Below are 16,752 nucleotides of genomic sequence, written 5' to 3'. Positions count from 1 at the left end.
TTCTTGAGTATGTGAGAGAGCTGTATTTGTACACATTTTTCGCTGTTAAAAATGGAATATCAAAGAACTTATTTTTCTTCAATATTCCCTGATTGCGCATACATGCTATGGCATCATTTACCGTACATAAGTATATTTTCTTTCTCTTCATAGTCACTGGTTGAATATGTCAGAGAACTGTAAACAATGTTAACATTTCACAGCGTGAATTCTGTGATTGTGAGGTGAATTCCTTACTTCAATTCTAACAAATGTTCGCTGTCGAACCTGCACCTTCTCTATGTTTTAAGTTCTCTGCATAAACCTTCTCTATAATACACGTTCTCTCGTGTAAGTGTATAAAAAGTGCATAATGATAATTCTTTCTTTCATAATTACTAGAAATCGAGAATTTTCATAATAAAATTTGCAAAATTTTTAACTTTAAATGAAAATATCTCGAAAATTAAAAGTTTGCGTCGGTTATAATTATATATTTTTTTAATCTCAGCCCTATCTAACCATACCACTTTTAACCCTGAAATCGTGGGATGGTATACTAAAGTTTCCCTAATATTATAATTTTTTTAATTCTCAAATATTTTTTTTACAATAAAAGAAAAAAGTTAAATACTACCTAATCTAATAAACCCAAAGTGAAATGAACAAATTTATTGTGAAAACCCATATTGCCAAATAAACTCTATTATCTGATTAGAAAAAAACGATAGCAACTCTGCTTTTATAGAAAGCGGTAAACTCAGCTGAAAATACAACTGCTTTGGAACACGTCAGATATTTCAGCCGCTGTCATTTTGCTCAGAGATATCAGTTGGTATAAAAGTTGTGAAAGTTCTAGGATTTATTAGTATAAACTTCTTTATTTTGAGATTTTCAGTATTGAATATTTCAATAAAAACAAAAATTAAAAGGTAGCTTCAATAAAACCAATTAAATATTTTATAGTTTTTTTAATCTAACCTTACATGTTTTTTATTTCCTGCTCCTGCCAAAAAAATACTTATTGTAAATTTTGGTAAATCAACGGGATAGTTAGCTGGTGGAGAACTTAAGAATATACAGAATTTTTCCTACTAAGTATACGTAAACACCGGCAAGAAGACAACATGTTAGCCGACACAAGTATCAAAAATGATACTGCAAACCGACAGCGGAGTACCACGTCATTAACATGTATTTTACACTTATTTTTAACCGCCTGCCTGCTGGTATTGGCTAGCAGCCACATATCTGGCATCAATGCTGCGGCTGTAATGTCTGTTGATCTAGGAACAGAATGGATGAAAGTTGGTGTAGTTTCTGCCGGCGTACCAATGGAAATAGCGCTTAATAAGGAATCGAAACGTAAAACACCCGCTTTATTAGCATTTCGTGATGGTGTGCGCACATTTGGTGAAGATGGTATGACTGTCGGCATACGTGAACCTGCTGCAGCTTATGGCTATTTACTCGATTTGTTAGGCAAGACAATAGACAATCCAATTGTTGATTTGTACAGGTGGGTAAATTACGAAGTAAAGTAAATAAAATTATGGATATTCTATTAGAAGATTATTTTAAATTATATTTTTAATATTTCTATTATTATCAATTTATAGGAAACGTTTCCCTTATTATGAAATTCTTGGGGATCCCGAGCGCAACACGGTAATTTTTAGAAAAGGTGATTCGGAGCAATTTTCTGTTGAAGAATTAATTGCGCAAATACTTGTTAAAGCTAAGGAGTTCGCACAGGAATCCACTTCTCAGGTTATAACTGAATGCGTTCTTACGGTTCCCGGGTATTTTGGACAGGCAGAACGTGAAGCTTTGTTGACTGCTGCTGAATTGGCTAATCTAAAAGTTTTGCAACTGATCAATGACTATACTGCAGTAGCCCTTAACTATGGAGTATTTCACCGGACAGAAATTAATGAGACTGCCCAATACTTTATTTTCTACGACATGGGGGCGTACAAAACATCGGCAGCCGTGGTCAGTTATCAGTTAATGAAGGACAAAGTAACAAAAGAAACGAATCCGGTTATACAGGTGTTAGGTGTGGGTTACGATCGCACTTTGGGTGGACTAGAGCTACAACTTCGTCTTCGTGACTATTTAGCTGCTGAATTCAATGCCATGAAGAAAACAGAGACTGATGTAACAACTAGCCCACGTGCACTTGCCAAACTATTCAAAGAGGCGGGCCGTGTTAAGAATGTTCTTTCAGCGAATAATGATCATTTTGCTCAAATAGAGAATTTACTAGAAGATATAGATTTTAAACTGCAAGTAACTCGTGAAAAATTAGAGGAACTCGGTGCAGATTTATGGCCAAGAGTTGTGAAACCACTTGAACAAGCTCTCTCCGCCTCAGGACTTTCCTTGGATACTATTTCTCAAGTTATAATTTTTGGTGGTGGTACACGTGTACCTAAAGTTCAAGAAATCCTAAAGCAAGCCATTAACCAAGATTTGGGTAAGAGCTTGAATGCTGACGAGGCCGCAACAATGGGAGCAGTATACAAAGCAGCAGATTTAGCTACTGGATTCAAAGTAAAAAAATTCATTGTAAAGGACGCTGTCATATTCCCAATTCAAGTTACTTTCGAACGCGATCCTGGTGATGGCAGTGCAGTGCGCCAAGTAAAGCGTGTACTCTTTAGCCAAATGAACTCTTATCCGCAGAAAAAAGTTATTACTTTCAACAAGCATACCGAAGACTTTGACTTTAATGTTCATTATGGCGACTTAAGTCATTTATCTGCCCCAGAAATTTCCTATATTGGTTCATTGAACATATCTCGCGTGGAATTGTTAAAAGTGAAGGAACTGATTGAGAAACACCAAAATGATGTAATTGAATCTAAGGGTATTAAGGCTTACTTTACCTTGGATGATTCAGGCATATTTCATTGTGCTGGTGTGGAATATGTTTATGAAAAACAAAAGGAAGATGAAGGAACATTAGCTAAGCTTGGTAGCACCATAAGCAAACTTTTCTCAAAAGATGATGCAAAAGACACCGAAAATAGTGAGGGCGAAGATGCTGAAAAGCTAGATCCTAAAAAAACTAAAGATGAAACAGCTGAAAAGAAGGATGAAAAAGATTCTAAAAGCGCCAATAAAACTGAGGAAACTAAATCAGACGACGAAAAAGACAAAAGTGTTAAAAATGCCACTATTAAATTAGTTACGATTAAAGAGCCTGTGGAACATAAAATAACACAACTCGTCACCATCCCCCTAACAGGTGACTCATATGAAAAATCTGTAGAAAAATTGTCGTCCATCAATGCTGCTGAATCCATCCGCAACCGCTTAGAGTCGGCTTTGAATGCACTTGAATCACATGTAATTGAAACACAACAAAAATTAGACGAAGAAGAGTATGCTTCTTGTGCTTCGTCAGAAGAAAAAGAAAAAATTCTTGAATTGTGCTCGACAATATCCGATTGGCTTTATGAGGATCATGAAAATCCTACTCCGGAAATGTATGAGGAACGTTTTAAAGAGTTGAAAAAACTTACAAATGTCTTTTTTTCACGTCATTGGGAACACTCGGAACGTCCAGAAGCATTAAAGGCACTGGATGGTATGATTGATGGCGCAAAGAAATTTCTTGACAATGCTAAAAATTTAACCAAAGAATCAAATCCTGAGAAAGATGTATTCACACAAGTCGAAATCGAAACACTCAGCAAAGTGATAGGCGAAACCAGTGACTGGAAGAAGTCTGAAAACAAGGCTCAAGAGCAACTACAACGCCATGATGAAGTTCGCTTGACAGTTAAAGACATTACCGATAAAATGTCACTACTTGACCGCGAGGTAAAATATATGGTTAATAAACTAAAAATCTGGAAGCCGAAAGTAAAGCCAACTAAAAAAACTAAAAAAGACAACAAAACTGAAACCACCGAGAAAAATGGTGAAGAGGAGAGTACGTCTGGTGCCAATAATGAAGAACAAACAAAAGAGGAAGAACCTGAATCTGAAAACACAGTAAATGAGAAAGTAGATCAGACCGGAGATAAGGAAGATAAGACAACAGAAAAACCGCCAAATGCGGAAGAACACACTCCGCGCTCCGATTTGTAAGAGTTTGAGAGCTGAACAGTATGTGATAGTTCATATATATATAGACACCAATTGCAGGTCTAATAGTGCTAAGTGAATGACTGCATCAAACTCAACAACTTTTTAGTATACAGCACTTTACAATTTATTATAAAGAAAACAAAGTAAGCATTTTCCATTCCACCCCAAATCCGTTTAAAATGTCAAAATAGACGTATCTCTACAACTAAGCCAGATTGTTTACGTATTTCTAAAATGTATCTTAAATGTCTTCTTAAACTCACCTGTCACTACAGATAACATTAAAAGATAATTATCTGTGCTATTTTATATACAGAAAGGGTCTGTGCACTATAAAACATAAAAAGCACATTTAGCTTTATTTTTATATTCTCCAATAGACATTGTACGTGCTATGTATCTAATTTATTATAAAATTAATGTTCAGAAAGAGAAAAATATAAGTCTGGATAGTTATGAATACTTTTAGACCATTCTGTAATTTGAATTACAATAATTTATTTTGAATTATATGTTTATAGCAACAAATTTAAAAATATGTGTACATACAAAAAGATAAATCTGCAATTTTAATTGAGTTGGAAGGTCTTAAAATATATAAATATTAAAGTTCAATTTCATACTTGGGATAGAAAAGCTTCCAGGTCAATAGTGACGGATTGTATGTCCCAATATTTATTTATGGAAAACACTTTCAATATATACTTATTACCGAATTTATTATGTATTTAATATTTTCAAAAGTACAATAGATCTTAATTTTTTAATTAAAAATTGTCAGCTTTTGAAATAATTTGGGCGGAATTTAAAAGTTTTTCGCAGTGGTAACCCTATCGGCAGGTTTAAAAATTATATATTAATATAACAATTAAATAAAGTTTCGTGATAATTAAAAGTTTAATCCAGACATGTTAATATAATTTTTTAGTCGCCATTCTATTACACATAATGTTATAAACTATTTATAATGGATTTGTCAGAATTAATAAAATGTAGGTGTTATTCACTGCTTTACATACTTACTTTTATGGAACATTGTTGAAAAAGTCATAAAATATCACCAATGAAAAAATAATTCATCAATGTTGCCGTATTACTAATGCAACATGACTTTCCCAGGAGGCCAATCCATTGAAAAAATAGCACTCGTACACACCGTGCAATTCATAAAACCTTTGGCATAACCGATCGCTCGAACACAAGAGTTTCGTTTATAATTGTCAATTGAACCTTAAGCACCTCATAGAAACTTTAACTGGAATATGTGGTAGAGCTACATGGTGGATCATAGTCATAGCCCTGCAAAATTTTTTTAATTATAATGAACAGTACATCATATAACATATTGATCTAGTAAAAAAATGTTTTATATGTAAAATTATTATAAAAATATAATGTATTTCAAACTATTTTTTTTAGTAATAAGCTTTAAAAGGCGAAAAAACCAATGTACTTTTTCTTTTAAAGAAGGGAAATAGTAACTCTTCAATATGGTAAGGCCGAAGTTGCGTCGCAATTGTCGTCTCCGTATTCTCCTTTTGGTAATTTTTTGTCTTCCTTCTTTCACTTTGCTTCTTGTATTTGTTGGCGAAAGTGATTTTTCGGTTTGGTTAATTTTCACAGCTTTGTGAATCTTATGTGCTCTTATAAATAGAAACTTTGTTTGCGTGTGCGGATAATTGACTATGAAAAGCTTTTTCAGAAAAATATGTTAATTTAATTATAATAGAACTTTGAATTTCAATTGGTGAAGAAATATAGAAAAAAATATATAAAAAAGTGTATGAACAATGGAAATAGGATCCCGTACGATGTGAGGGATAGATGTTGGGAGTCTGGTTAAGAGACATCGTAAGCGGTATTGCAGTGCGAAGGGATTGGTAGACCAATGTGGCCAATTCCAAGTTAATGCTCAGTAATTTCCTTCGATTCACTTCGATTTCTTCATTGCAATTTTCCCCTCTTGTCACCATGTACATTTCATGTCGTCGTTTATCGTTTCTTATACTTTCGTACTCTGGTGGTCGATTTTGAGTTCTTGTTTTATTAAATTCGCTTCATACAATTTTATGGCCAGAAAAAGTCGAATGTGCTTGTATTATCAAAATTACTAAATGGAACTATAAGTGAATTAAAAATTATTCTAGAAAAAGAGGAAAATTTATAATTTACGAAAAGTGTTAAATATTTGTAAATTTTAGTGTTTTCATGTGATTAGAATAAAAAAGTATTGAAAAAAAATTACATTTAAAAGTGAAATCCGCCCCAATTTTACCTGAAACAACGATTTCAAACGACTCTTACTGCGCAGTCGACAGAGATACAAGCGCTAAGGTTGACGCTGACGTTGCTTGTGACGACAGTTACGGTTTTGGTGAAAAAGTGCAGTGTACCTGAATGCCCTTTACACCCGTATTTTCAGTGGATCCCGCTGCTGCGTTCCTTCTTGCTTGAATTTGGCAACAGATTTGTGCTTTCGTTTCGTCGGCGCAAATCGAATCGTCAAAGGTACACTGCGTAATACTCGAGAAGCGAACATACACGAGCTTCCCAGCATCAGTAGTCAGTGCGTTTACAATTTAGAAGAAAATATAAAGCAAACATTAAATTTAAAAACACCAATTAAAAGCGATGAAACAAAAGCAAACTAACTGTCTATAGTTTCAGCATCAGCTGAAATAACATCATCCAGATTCAAGACAACACCAATAAACAGTAGACGAAGAGTTTTAGCGGAAAGGAGTGTCTCCGACACCCCCCTTTGTGGTGTATTTCAAAGTCTATAGTTGGTATATCCAACTGAATTGCACAACGCGAGGTAAACGTGCACACGCTGACGCTGACAGTTTCGAGATGGCTTGTTTGAACACATTAAAATTGGAAATAAAAACACTGGAAAAAATATTTAACAAAAACCACGAACGCTTTCAGATACTGAATTCCAGTGTCGACGAATTGACATGTCGCTTCATTGGCAAAAATGGCAAGCGATATGATATTCACGCAAATATTACGGTAAGTAATGTTCATCAATATAAGAATATACTTGGATAAACATACATACATAAGTGAATAAAAACGGTTGGGTTTTAGAATATGTAGCATCGCTCGGCACAATTCCTATTTCTTTGGCGCCGCGATTTGAAGGTACCGTTGGAAAGAGGAAGTCCTCCTGATTAAAAAATATGGGTTATAAGTACCGCAAACGCTTAGTTTACGAGATATTCGACCTTAAAGTTCGAAAATTCCCAAAATTCGAACATTTCAACAAGCTATTTTACCACATTACACACTTTACTCACGTTTTTCACTTCAAATAAATTAAAATAAACTATAAACTTTTAAATAAATCCACATTTTACACAGTTTTTTTTACCAAAGAAATCTTTATTTTAACAATTACATTTTACACTCGTAGTGAACATCATGTTTGTGCTAAAAATTACGACGAAATGGAGCGCTGCCATGTGATAATAAGGAAATTCGCTGAAATTCCTTTTTTCCCAAAAAATTCCTCTATCCATTCATGTGGATATGTTCTTTATTTAATTTAATAAACAAATAAGTAATATTATATAATAATACTATATATATTGTCACCTAATATACAAAACAACGTATTATCAAAAATAAATGGAAAGCGCTGACAGATATAATCAAAATTTAACCAGTTTATAACGAAAACTCAAATTTTGTTTCAATATCAGTGCAAGATATCCAAAAAATATAACCACTCTATAACGAAACTCAATATATAAAAAAAGTAAAAGTTCAAAAATTTGCACTAATAACACATGGTATTTCTCTATGTTTCACTAATTTTTTTCATCCCTCTGTATATTTAATTATACACTCTAAACATTTCACTTTTATTGATTGTTTACAATTGTGAGGAAAACAAGCCTTGCCACATCTTAAACAGCAAATTTGTAGGATTTTTAACAATTTTTCTTTGTTTGTTTTTTCGCGTGATTCTTTTTTCTATATCAACTATAAAAAAATACTTTCTACATATGTATGTATATGTGTAATATGTGATTTATGTGCCTGAAACTTTCGCGTAGTACTCCTTTCTGCGTTGGCGGCCTTTGGCGAATACCCGGGGTGACTGAAGTACTTTCGCATAGTACTCCTTTCTGCGTTAAAATAAAAAAATATATTGAGTTTTGTTATAAAGTGGTTATATTTTTTGGTTATCTTGAACTGATATTGAAACAAAATTTGAGTTTTCGTTATAAAATGGATAAATTTTGGTTATTATATCTGTCAGCGCTTTCCATTTAGTTTTGATAATACGTTTTTTTGTATATTAGGTGACAATATTCATATATAATATTATTATATAATATTACTATATAATATTACTTATAATTTCGTCGTAATTTTTAGCACACACATGATGTTCACTACGAGAGTAAAATGTTATTTTTAAAATAAAGATTTCTTCGGTAAAAAGACTGTTAAAAGTGTAAAGTGTGGATTTATTTGAAAATTTATAGTTTAATTTAATTAATTTGAAATGAAAAATGTGAGTAAAGTGTGTTTAATGTGGTAAAATAGCTTGTTGAAATGTTCGAATTTTGGGAATTTTTTAACTTTAAGGTCGAATATCTCGTAAACTAAGCGTTTGCGGTACCTATAACCCCATATATTTTTTAATCAGGAGGACTTCCTCTTTCCAACGGTACCTTCAAATCGCGGCGCCAAAGAAATCGGAATTGTGCCGTGAAAACTATTTTTAATTATCGAAACTATGCAAAAACTTTCGAAAATTCATACTCTGTTATTCCAAAGGTTTAACGTGGCGATCATCCCGCTGCTGTAATGGTTTGGTGTGGAGTCTCTTTAAAAGCTCTACATCTTTTCACTTCTGGTTTAGAAGCCGGGGTTAAAGAGTTAAACAATACTTTCTTCGATTGAGAGCATTGAATTTTCCAGCAAGATTCTGCTCCATCACAGTGTCTTCAAAGAAAAATTCCTGGTCTCAAAGCTGTAGATTAGTCGTCTGGAAGACCATATTTTCATCCACCGGATTACAGTTGGGGCCAGAGGCCTCACGAATACCTAACAGAAATTTGCAGAGTCTCAAAAAATGTTTGGATCGAGCAACGGCGTCAATGCTAGTAGAAAATAGACAGTTATGCGGAAGCAAAATAAGAATTTCGAATAAATTTATACATCGCACATTTTACGCATAATTAAATAAAATTAACTCTATTAAAAAATGTATTATATTTTCACTTTTATAACGGCCTGAAATAAGATTTTGCAAAATCTAAAAATATATCCCCGTTTGATCCTTGCAAATTGCAATAACTTGTTATAGCATCAACATCTTGGAATGTTGGAGCTTAAAATTGAATTATTTTTTTTTATATTATTAATTCAGTTTGAACTCATATTATATTGGACTAAAGAGAATTTTCGTATTTAATGAAATAAAAATGAAAATTAGTTGCGTTTTGCTTTAAAATTAATATCACAAATCTTTTCATCGATTTTAAAAAAATTTGCAGACGAATTAGTTAAAAGTATGTGGTGTAATTTTATATTCGAACAAAAACTCCAAATTTAGAACACAACGTTTATTTATTTAATTTTCAACCTAATTTTTAAATTTTCTAATAAGCAAAAATACATTTTTTATAATCTCACCTTTTATTTAAAATTAAATTGTTGAAATAGACTAGTTCCCGAGATATTGCATTTTTAGTAGGAGGGTGTCGCGGAATTATACTCCTCCCGAAGCGGAGAAACATGAAAAAATTTACAAAGGCCATTCAATTAATTTTTAATTTTCACGGGAAAAAGTTAATATGAGAACTGTTATTTGATTGTAATATATTATTCTATATTGCGTCAGCCCTTTTTTCTGTCGGATTGTTACCCTATTGCAAAGTGTTGAATGTTGAAAATATAAATACTGGAATTACGCTGTCGGCGAGACTTGTATTTGTAGTATTTTCTATGTGCTCATACCTGCAAAGAGGTTTAAGAATGGGAGAACCACTGAAGGAGAAAGGAGTGAGCTTTCTTACGGGTAAGCTCACGGAAGTTTGGTGGAGAAGCTATTAAAGTAGCAGTAGAGGCACCTTGATCTTACCTACCGTGCATTCCATATTAGTCTAACCAGACAGATCATGAAATTGTAAGGTTAAAGAGGTTGAAAGGATGGGGTTTTCCGCTTTGCTATCACTAGCATGGAAATATCTCGCAAGAACAGCAGCTCTATCTTCATGCGATTTTTCTCGACTGTCCCGTCATTGCGAAATCAAAGTTAAATACCTTGGGCCAAAAACCACAATCATCTAGGTGTACCAGCCGGAATTCAAATTACAATCTTAGCAGGTTAGTAATGGGTTCAAGGTGTTTTGTCGCAACTAAACTTTAGGGAGTTTTTCTATGTAACACCAGAATATGAAAAATTAGTCTAATTAGCGAAGCGCTGAACTAAATCAAAATGACATTACATTTCCTTCACAGGAGATCAATCAATACCTTATTGGACTTAATTCCACTGAATGGCCTTCTATAAGTTAAACCAATACCAATAGCAGAGAAAAGGTCGAGTTACCTTTATAAAGCTGAATAAAGCTTGGACATTTGTGTTAATTTTAGATGTGTTAAAAAATCGCTTACGTTACCTGTTCTCCACATAGATAACAGGTGTGGGGTAACATAGCCTCAGTTTTTGTGATTGCATCTCATTGTTGCTAAGTTTTTTTACAACAATCATTCTCTTGAGTTCTGAAAAATGAAAATGTCACTGGCGGCCAAATTGAGAGAATACGATGTTTTTGTCGGCAAAAGCCTCCCGGATTTTATCCTGCCAAAGGCTGTTTTTTCGACGATCTAACCGCGTTTGGATAGGTGAGCATTGTTGTTGTTTTAACGGAAATCTAAAAATCTAATCCCCGTTGGGATGGTAAATGTCATTTGTGTTGTCGTCGATGTCATCTAACGGTAGGCCCAAGAAACGTGCTGTTTCGACGGGGTCGGACCAAAGGGAGGAGGGTGTTAGATGGGTGGGGTTTGTGGGGCATGCAAAGAGGTGGTCAGTATCATGCGGAGACTCGTTGCATGCAGGACATACGTCGGGTATGTCAGGATCTATTCTGGATAAGTAGGATTTTAACCTGCTACAGTATCCAGAACGAAGTTGCGTAAGGGTCACACGCGTTTCTCGCGGCAGCTGGAGCTCTTCGTCTGCGATGGGTGGTGGTTTGACTCCAAGAACGCCATTCACGGGAAGGGAGTCGGTGAAGGTGTTGATGGCTCCACTGTGAATGGCGGTCAGTACCTGTCTGAAGTTAGTTGCGTCCGAAGTCCGGTCGGCGTACTGTACGACGTCGTCGACGTAATCCAGGAATGACCTTTTGATGCTCCTAGGAGGCGGTTCCGCTCCAAGCAGATGACTGCAGGGGTGATTTCTAACTTTAACAAAGCTAATTGGGTCGGCTTCACAGAATTTACTGAGAGCACCTTCAAAGCTCTACCCATTCCTATGGACGTATGCGTTGGCGAACGTCAATTCCGCAAGGTAATCGCAGCAGCTACCGCTCGCTTCATCCCGGCTGGAAGAATCGCGGAAATCCGCCCCAATTTCCCAGCCGAAGCAGCCGTTTTAGCTAATGAGCGCGACACCTTACGCCATGCCGATCCCGGGGATCCCCGGGTGAGTATTAAACGTCTTCGGTGGTCATTTCGCTTCGTTCAAATTCAGCAAACCACTTTTCAACGATTGATTTCCCTGGTGCAGAGTTCAAAAAATGTTGATCAACGCAAACCTTGCTTTAACATTATTATTTCCAAAAAAGCAATGCACACTAAATTCCTTTTAACCAAATTTTTGTAAAATAATATAAGTAGCTTCATCTAAAATGCTACATCTCATACTCTAATAGTTCGATAGCTGTCAATTTGTACACGGATTCTTCAAAGGTAGGGGCTGACTAAAAATCTTATGGATTTAATATTAGTAGTACAATCTACAGTCATGGACAGAGAGATAACACACTTTCAAAATAAGTTTTCAGATTTATTAAGTAAGTAAATCGTAACAATTTTTCTCGTTAGTGTATGGCTGACATCACCGCCGTCCAAGAAATGCCATGGACGGGACAAGGACTGAGACGAGTAGGTCCTTGTGGCATTTACTACAGTCGCCATATAAAAGAGCGCAAGTTTGGTGTGGTATTCGTGGTGGGAGAGAGACTCACTCCGGTGAATGAACGTCTAGTCACAATCCGCTTCAAAGCGAGGTTCTTCAACATATCGCTGATTTGCGCCCACGCCCCGACGGAAAAGAAGGATGATGTGACCAAAGATGCCTTCTATGAGCGCTTGGAGCACACCTATAAGCGCTGCCCCCGCCACGGTGTTAAAATCATGCTTGGCGACTTAAACGCCAGGGTGGGCAAAGAAGGTATCTTTGGCATGACGGTCGGTAAATTCAGCCTCCACGAGGAAACATCCCCAAATGGGTTGACGCTGATTGACTTCGCCGGGGCCCGAAATATGGTTATCTGTAGTACTAGATTCCAGCATAATAAGATTCATCAAGCCACCGAGCTGTCTCCGGATCGAAAAACCACCAACCAGACCGATCATGTTGTGATAGACGAAAGACACGTCTACAGTGTTTTAGATGTACGTACGCTCCGCGGTCCTAACAGCGACTCGGACCACTATCTTGTTGCAGCCAAGATTCGCACCCGCCTCTGTCCAGCAAAACACGCACGCCAACAAACACAAGGAAGGTTCGACGTCGAGAAGCTGCAATCACAACAGACAGCCGAACGATTCTCTACTCGTCGTGCACTCCTGGTCTCTGAGAGCACTCGTCAATAACACGGTATAAGAGAACTGTGGGAAGGCATTTCAAGCTCCTTATATAACTTTTGTACAGACTAACAATGTCAAAACCAACAGATCGCAATGCAGTTGCTAATATCTTGAAGTCTTCTGATGAGGGTAAAGACTTTTCGGGCGTGAGTAGTGCTGATAAGCCTACAGATCGTGAGGAGTCTACTACTGAAAGCAGTGATGCTGAGCATATTGATCATCAAGGCGAGGATATAGGAGATAACTTACAAGAATTAAATTCTGCACACAGTTTTCAGAATACCTCAACTATTTGGTCTGCACCCACCCACTGTGAGTTTTGTTCCAAGAAAACCTGTGAGCAGCCTTCGAATTCCAGGTATAGGACAACGTTTTAAAACGATGCGTATTACGCAATGTACCAACGAACGAATAGAAATTTTTCGCAAATCTAAGCCGGTGCATAAAAATACAAAGCTTACTGAAAAGGCAGAGGGACCATCTAAACTATTCTATATTGAAGACGTGTTGGAGTGCCTGAAATCTCGATTTTTTAATTCAAGGGTGGAAAGTGCATACCAGAGTTTTTTATAGACTAGTTATGATGTCTGTTGGAAATTCTTGGATAATTAGTTCTCAACTGGGACGAAGACAAAACCCACTCATTGATTTTATGATAGTTTTGGCTGAAAACATGATTAAAGAGGGAAAGAAGAAGGCATCTGTTCGTCGTAGTAATATATCTGGTAGAAAAAGAAAAATAGTCGCTGGGCACCTACTGGTACAAATTCGCAATCGGAGGCGTTGTGCTAGTTGCGCAGAACAAAAAAAAGGAATATGCGAAGAATGTCAGAATCCTCTCTGCAAGGATTGTTTTGCACCTTATCATAAATAAATACTAATTTTCAAATACATATTTTCGTTCATTTCAAATTTATTTTATTTTATAGTCTAACATGGGATATGTACTTATTTCACTTGTGTTTACCTAAAATGTTCATTGTATTACAAATAAAACTAGCTTTCATATAAAAACCAGTTGAAATAATATGTAAGCCTTGGGAGCATTAAGTACTGATCAGGATAAATATGTCCCAACCAAAAATACTGACGGGATCTATTTGTCCCAACCCCTCCCTCCGCCCCTGATTCATTGAACTCGTTTTTTTAGCGTAAAATACGTTTTTACTAAGCCTGTTATCTCGATTAATTATGCGAAATATGTTTTATTTACTTCAACGGCTTATCGGATCGAAAGGGTTAAAAGTGATCCAAATTTGATCAAAAATAAAAAAATCCGCAAAGCTACTGGAATTGAAAAAACGGAAATTATTTATAGAGTTATCATCAGGCAAAGCAAGGCTGATTCTTTTAAATCATCCCGGAAGATTATGGCGAAAATAAACAACGAATTTGGGCTTAACGTATCCAGTAGACTTGTACGAGGGCCTCTAAATGATGGTTAGTTGTATGGACGAATAATTAAAAAAAAAAACACTCCTGTCCAAAAAAAAACATAAGAGCACGGCTGGACTTCCCTAAAGAACATTTAGAAAAGAACGTCAAATTTTGGAAAAGTGTTCTGTCGAGCAATGAAATTAAGGTGAACCATATCGGATCGGATGGAAAACCATTTGTCCATCGTTTCAGGTGTCAGGCGTAAAACTCCAGATACACTACAAAACTGTTAAGCATGGCGGAACGTTTTCCTGTTACGGTGTTTCACCATTAGTAAGGATAGATGGCAGAATGGACCAATTTGCATACCTAAATATTCTCAAAAATACCATGGAACCATTCGATTTGGAATCGATGCCAGTGAATTGGATTTTTATGCCTGACAATGATCCAAAGCACGCAGCTTAAAGTGTGAAGAACTGGCTCCCTGCAGAATGTATTGATGTCCTTAGCTATCCAGCCTAAAGTCCCGTTGCAGACACGATTGAAAATTTATGGAGCGACGTTACGATACAGATTGCCAAGAAAATTTTCAAAAATGCCGAATAACTTTGGACTGGAATCAAGGAGGTGTCAAATATTAGTGGAGAGCTTGCCCCGACGATGCCAGGCAATTTTGAAAAATTATGAGCACACAAAAAAGTATTGACGTTCTAAGTGCTTAAACGCTATAATACTTATTAGATTACTAATAAATTTATTTAATTTCCGCAGAACCGGCCTATCGTGCTATTTCTGTGTCCAGACCTAAACACGCAATGGAAAATTAATCATTTTTTTAAAAGAACTATTGAATAAAACTTTTAAATTTTTTGTAAATAACTCACTTATTACTCACTTTATGTGATGCTATTGATTGTTGATATCAAAAATGTACATGTTTTTATTACATGTATTATGTATACATCAGCCTACGAACTTTTCAGCCCACCTGTTACACGAAATGAGATCTGGACAACTGTAGTCAACATTATAAGTAATGTAATGTAATATATTAATATTGGCTAAGTGAGCATGGCATGGAAAATACGTACTTTAAGTATATAAGAAGAAGATGGACACTAAGAATAAAATATTTCCAAGGAACCCTCTGTTCATGCGTTGTATTAATCTTTATGTATTTATATAGGTAAATCTATCTACATACATATATCTATATTTTCCCAATGTCAATTAATTGTAGCAATCATTTTCAAACCTTTGTGCCTCAAGTGCAATCCCGACAATACAATTTTTGACTTAATTAGTAAGTAATTATTATTTCGCTGTATTGATTAGTTTATTGAAATATATTTTTAAGTCATAGCTACAACTCGTCGCCGGATTTCGCAGTATGGATATATGCATAGTTTCATATACATACATATATGTATGTATGCTAGCATGTACATACATACATATTAATTATATGATGCAGTGATAATAAAACGTCCCACTAAATATTATTTTACGCGTTAATTTCTTGGATTTGCTCTCTAGACTTAATTGTACTCTCTTTCTGCTACATAGCTCTGTTGCTAACGCTCCTTGACATTGCACTTTATTCTTTAGTCGCATGATATCTATACACAACCCATTCAGTCTGACCCGAAACCTCAATCTCTCGCCGCCTCACTGGTTACAGACTTTTGTAGGCTGCTTTTTGTTTTTAATTTTTACGACTTCTATTCCAATGCAGGCCTTTACACATCGATTTACACATAAGCAAAAAAAGGTGACATTGTCTACATTTTGGGTTATCCTTTACATGTTCTTGATACTAACTGCAAATCGTACCACCATTTTTAAATATATATTTATGTATATCCAAACGTACATAATCTTTCAACTTACTCTATTTTACCCCTTCCTTGTAGGCCTTTATGGATTGTTTCAATGTATGTGTGCAGCCTTGCTGCTATTTTTTATTTTGCCTCTACGTTCTTTTTGTGGGTGTTATTTACATGTTGTTTCTCTTAGCATGGCGTTTTTCGCTCGTCTTTTACAGTTAATATTCTCGCCAGATGTGTTATTTTTTTGCAGCTTCTTACAGCCTTTATTGTTGCAGTGGCTTTTGTTTTTTGCGTTGCGGCGTTTAATAAATTATGATTCGTTGCACTTTCTGCCTCGGTCCGGTTCAATGCTCCAATAAAAGGTTAAATTACTTTGCACGTTTTTTACTTTTGTTTTTCCCTTGGTCTGGTCTGGTTTTGTGTGTGTCCTCATTCCTGCTCCAAAAAACAAAACACCATGTTCCATCTGAATTTTTAGTATATACTTAAACTCGTTTATAAATTTTAACTATAGTTTTTGAACATACATATGTACACACATATTTGCATAATTTAATACTCTTATTCATTCTCGTATACGAAGTATGTGTGTGGTGCTTTTTCAGTTTTTTATAACTGG

At 35.5% G+C, this 16,752-nt stretch overlaps 2 protein-coding genes across 6 annotated transcripts in view; both read left to right on the top strand.

The window, feature by feature from the left end:
* The first annotated feature begins 765 nt into the window (after positions 1 to 765).
* Positions 766 to 4,981, top strand: LOC120775576 (hypoxia up-regulated protein 1). 2 transcript variants are annotated; one of them, XM_040105810.1, is made up of 3 exons: positions 766 to 911; positions 1,037 to 1,498; positions 1,599 to 4,981. In XM_040105810.1, exons 2-3 carry the CDS (start codon positions 1,107 to 1,109, stop codon positions 4,078 to 4,080), a joined length of 2,874 nt encoding a protein of 957 aa, XP_039961744.1. In that variant the 5' UTR covers positions 766 to 911; positions 1,037 to 1,106; the 3' UTR covers positions 4,081 to 4,981. The 2 variants fall into 2 exon arrangements, with proteins under 2 accessions (XP_039961744.1, XP_039961742.1); XM_040105808.1 differs by having other exon boundaries at positions 1,033 to 1,498.
* Positions 4,982 to 6,281: 1,300 nt separating this feature from the next.
* The window catches only part of LOC120775577 (ubiquitin-conjugating enzyme E2 Q2), a 29,719-nt gene continuing 19,248 nt past the window's right edge, over positions 6,282 to 16,752 (top strand). For 2 of the 4 annotated variants that reach the window (XM_040105814.1, XM_040105811.1), the window contains exon 1: positions 6,282 to 7,095. In XM_040105814.1, coding sequence (XP_039961748.1) covers positions 6,934 to 7,095 — 162 coding nt within the window. In that variant the 5' untranslated portion in view covers positions 6,282 to 6,933. The remainder of the gene's footprint in view (positions 7,096 to 16,752) is intronic. The other 2 variants (XM_040105813.1, XM_040105812.1) reach the window with 2 other exon arrangements.

Source organism: Bactrocera tryoni, chromosome 4, assembly GCF_016617805.1.
Source record: "Bactrocera tryoni isolate S06 chromosome 4, CSIRO_BtryS06_freeze2, whole genome shotgun sequence".
NCBI lineage: Eukaryota > Metazoa > Arthropoda > Insecta > Diptera > Tephritidae > Bactrocera > Bactrocera tryoni.
This window is presented reverse-complemented; position numbering and strand designations above follow the sequence as displayed.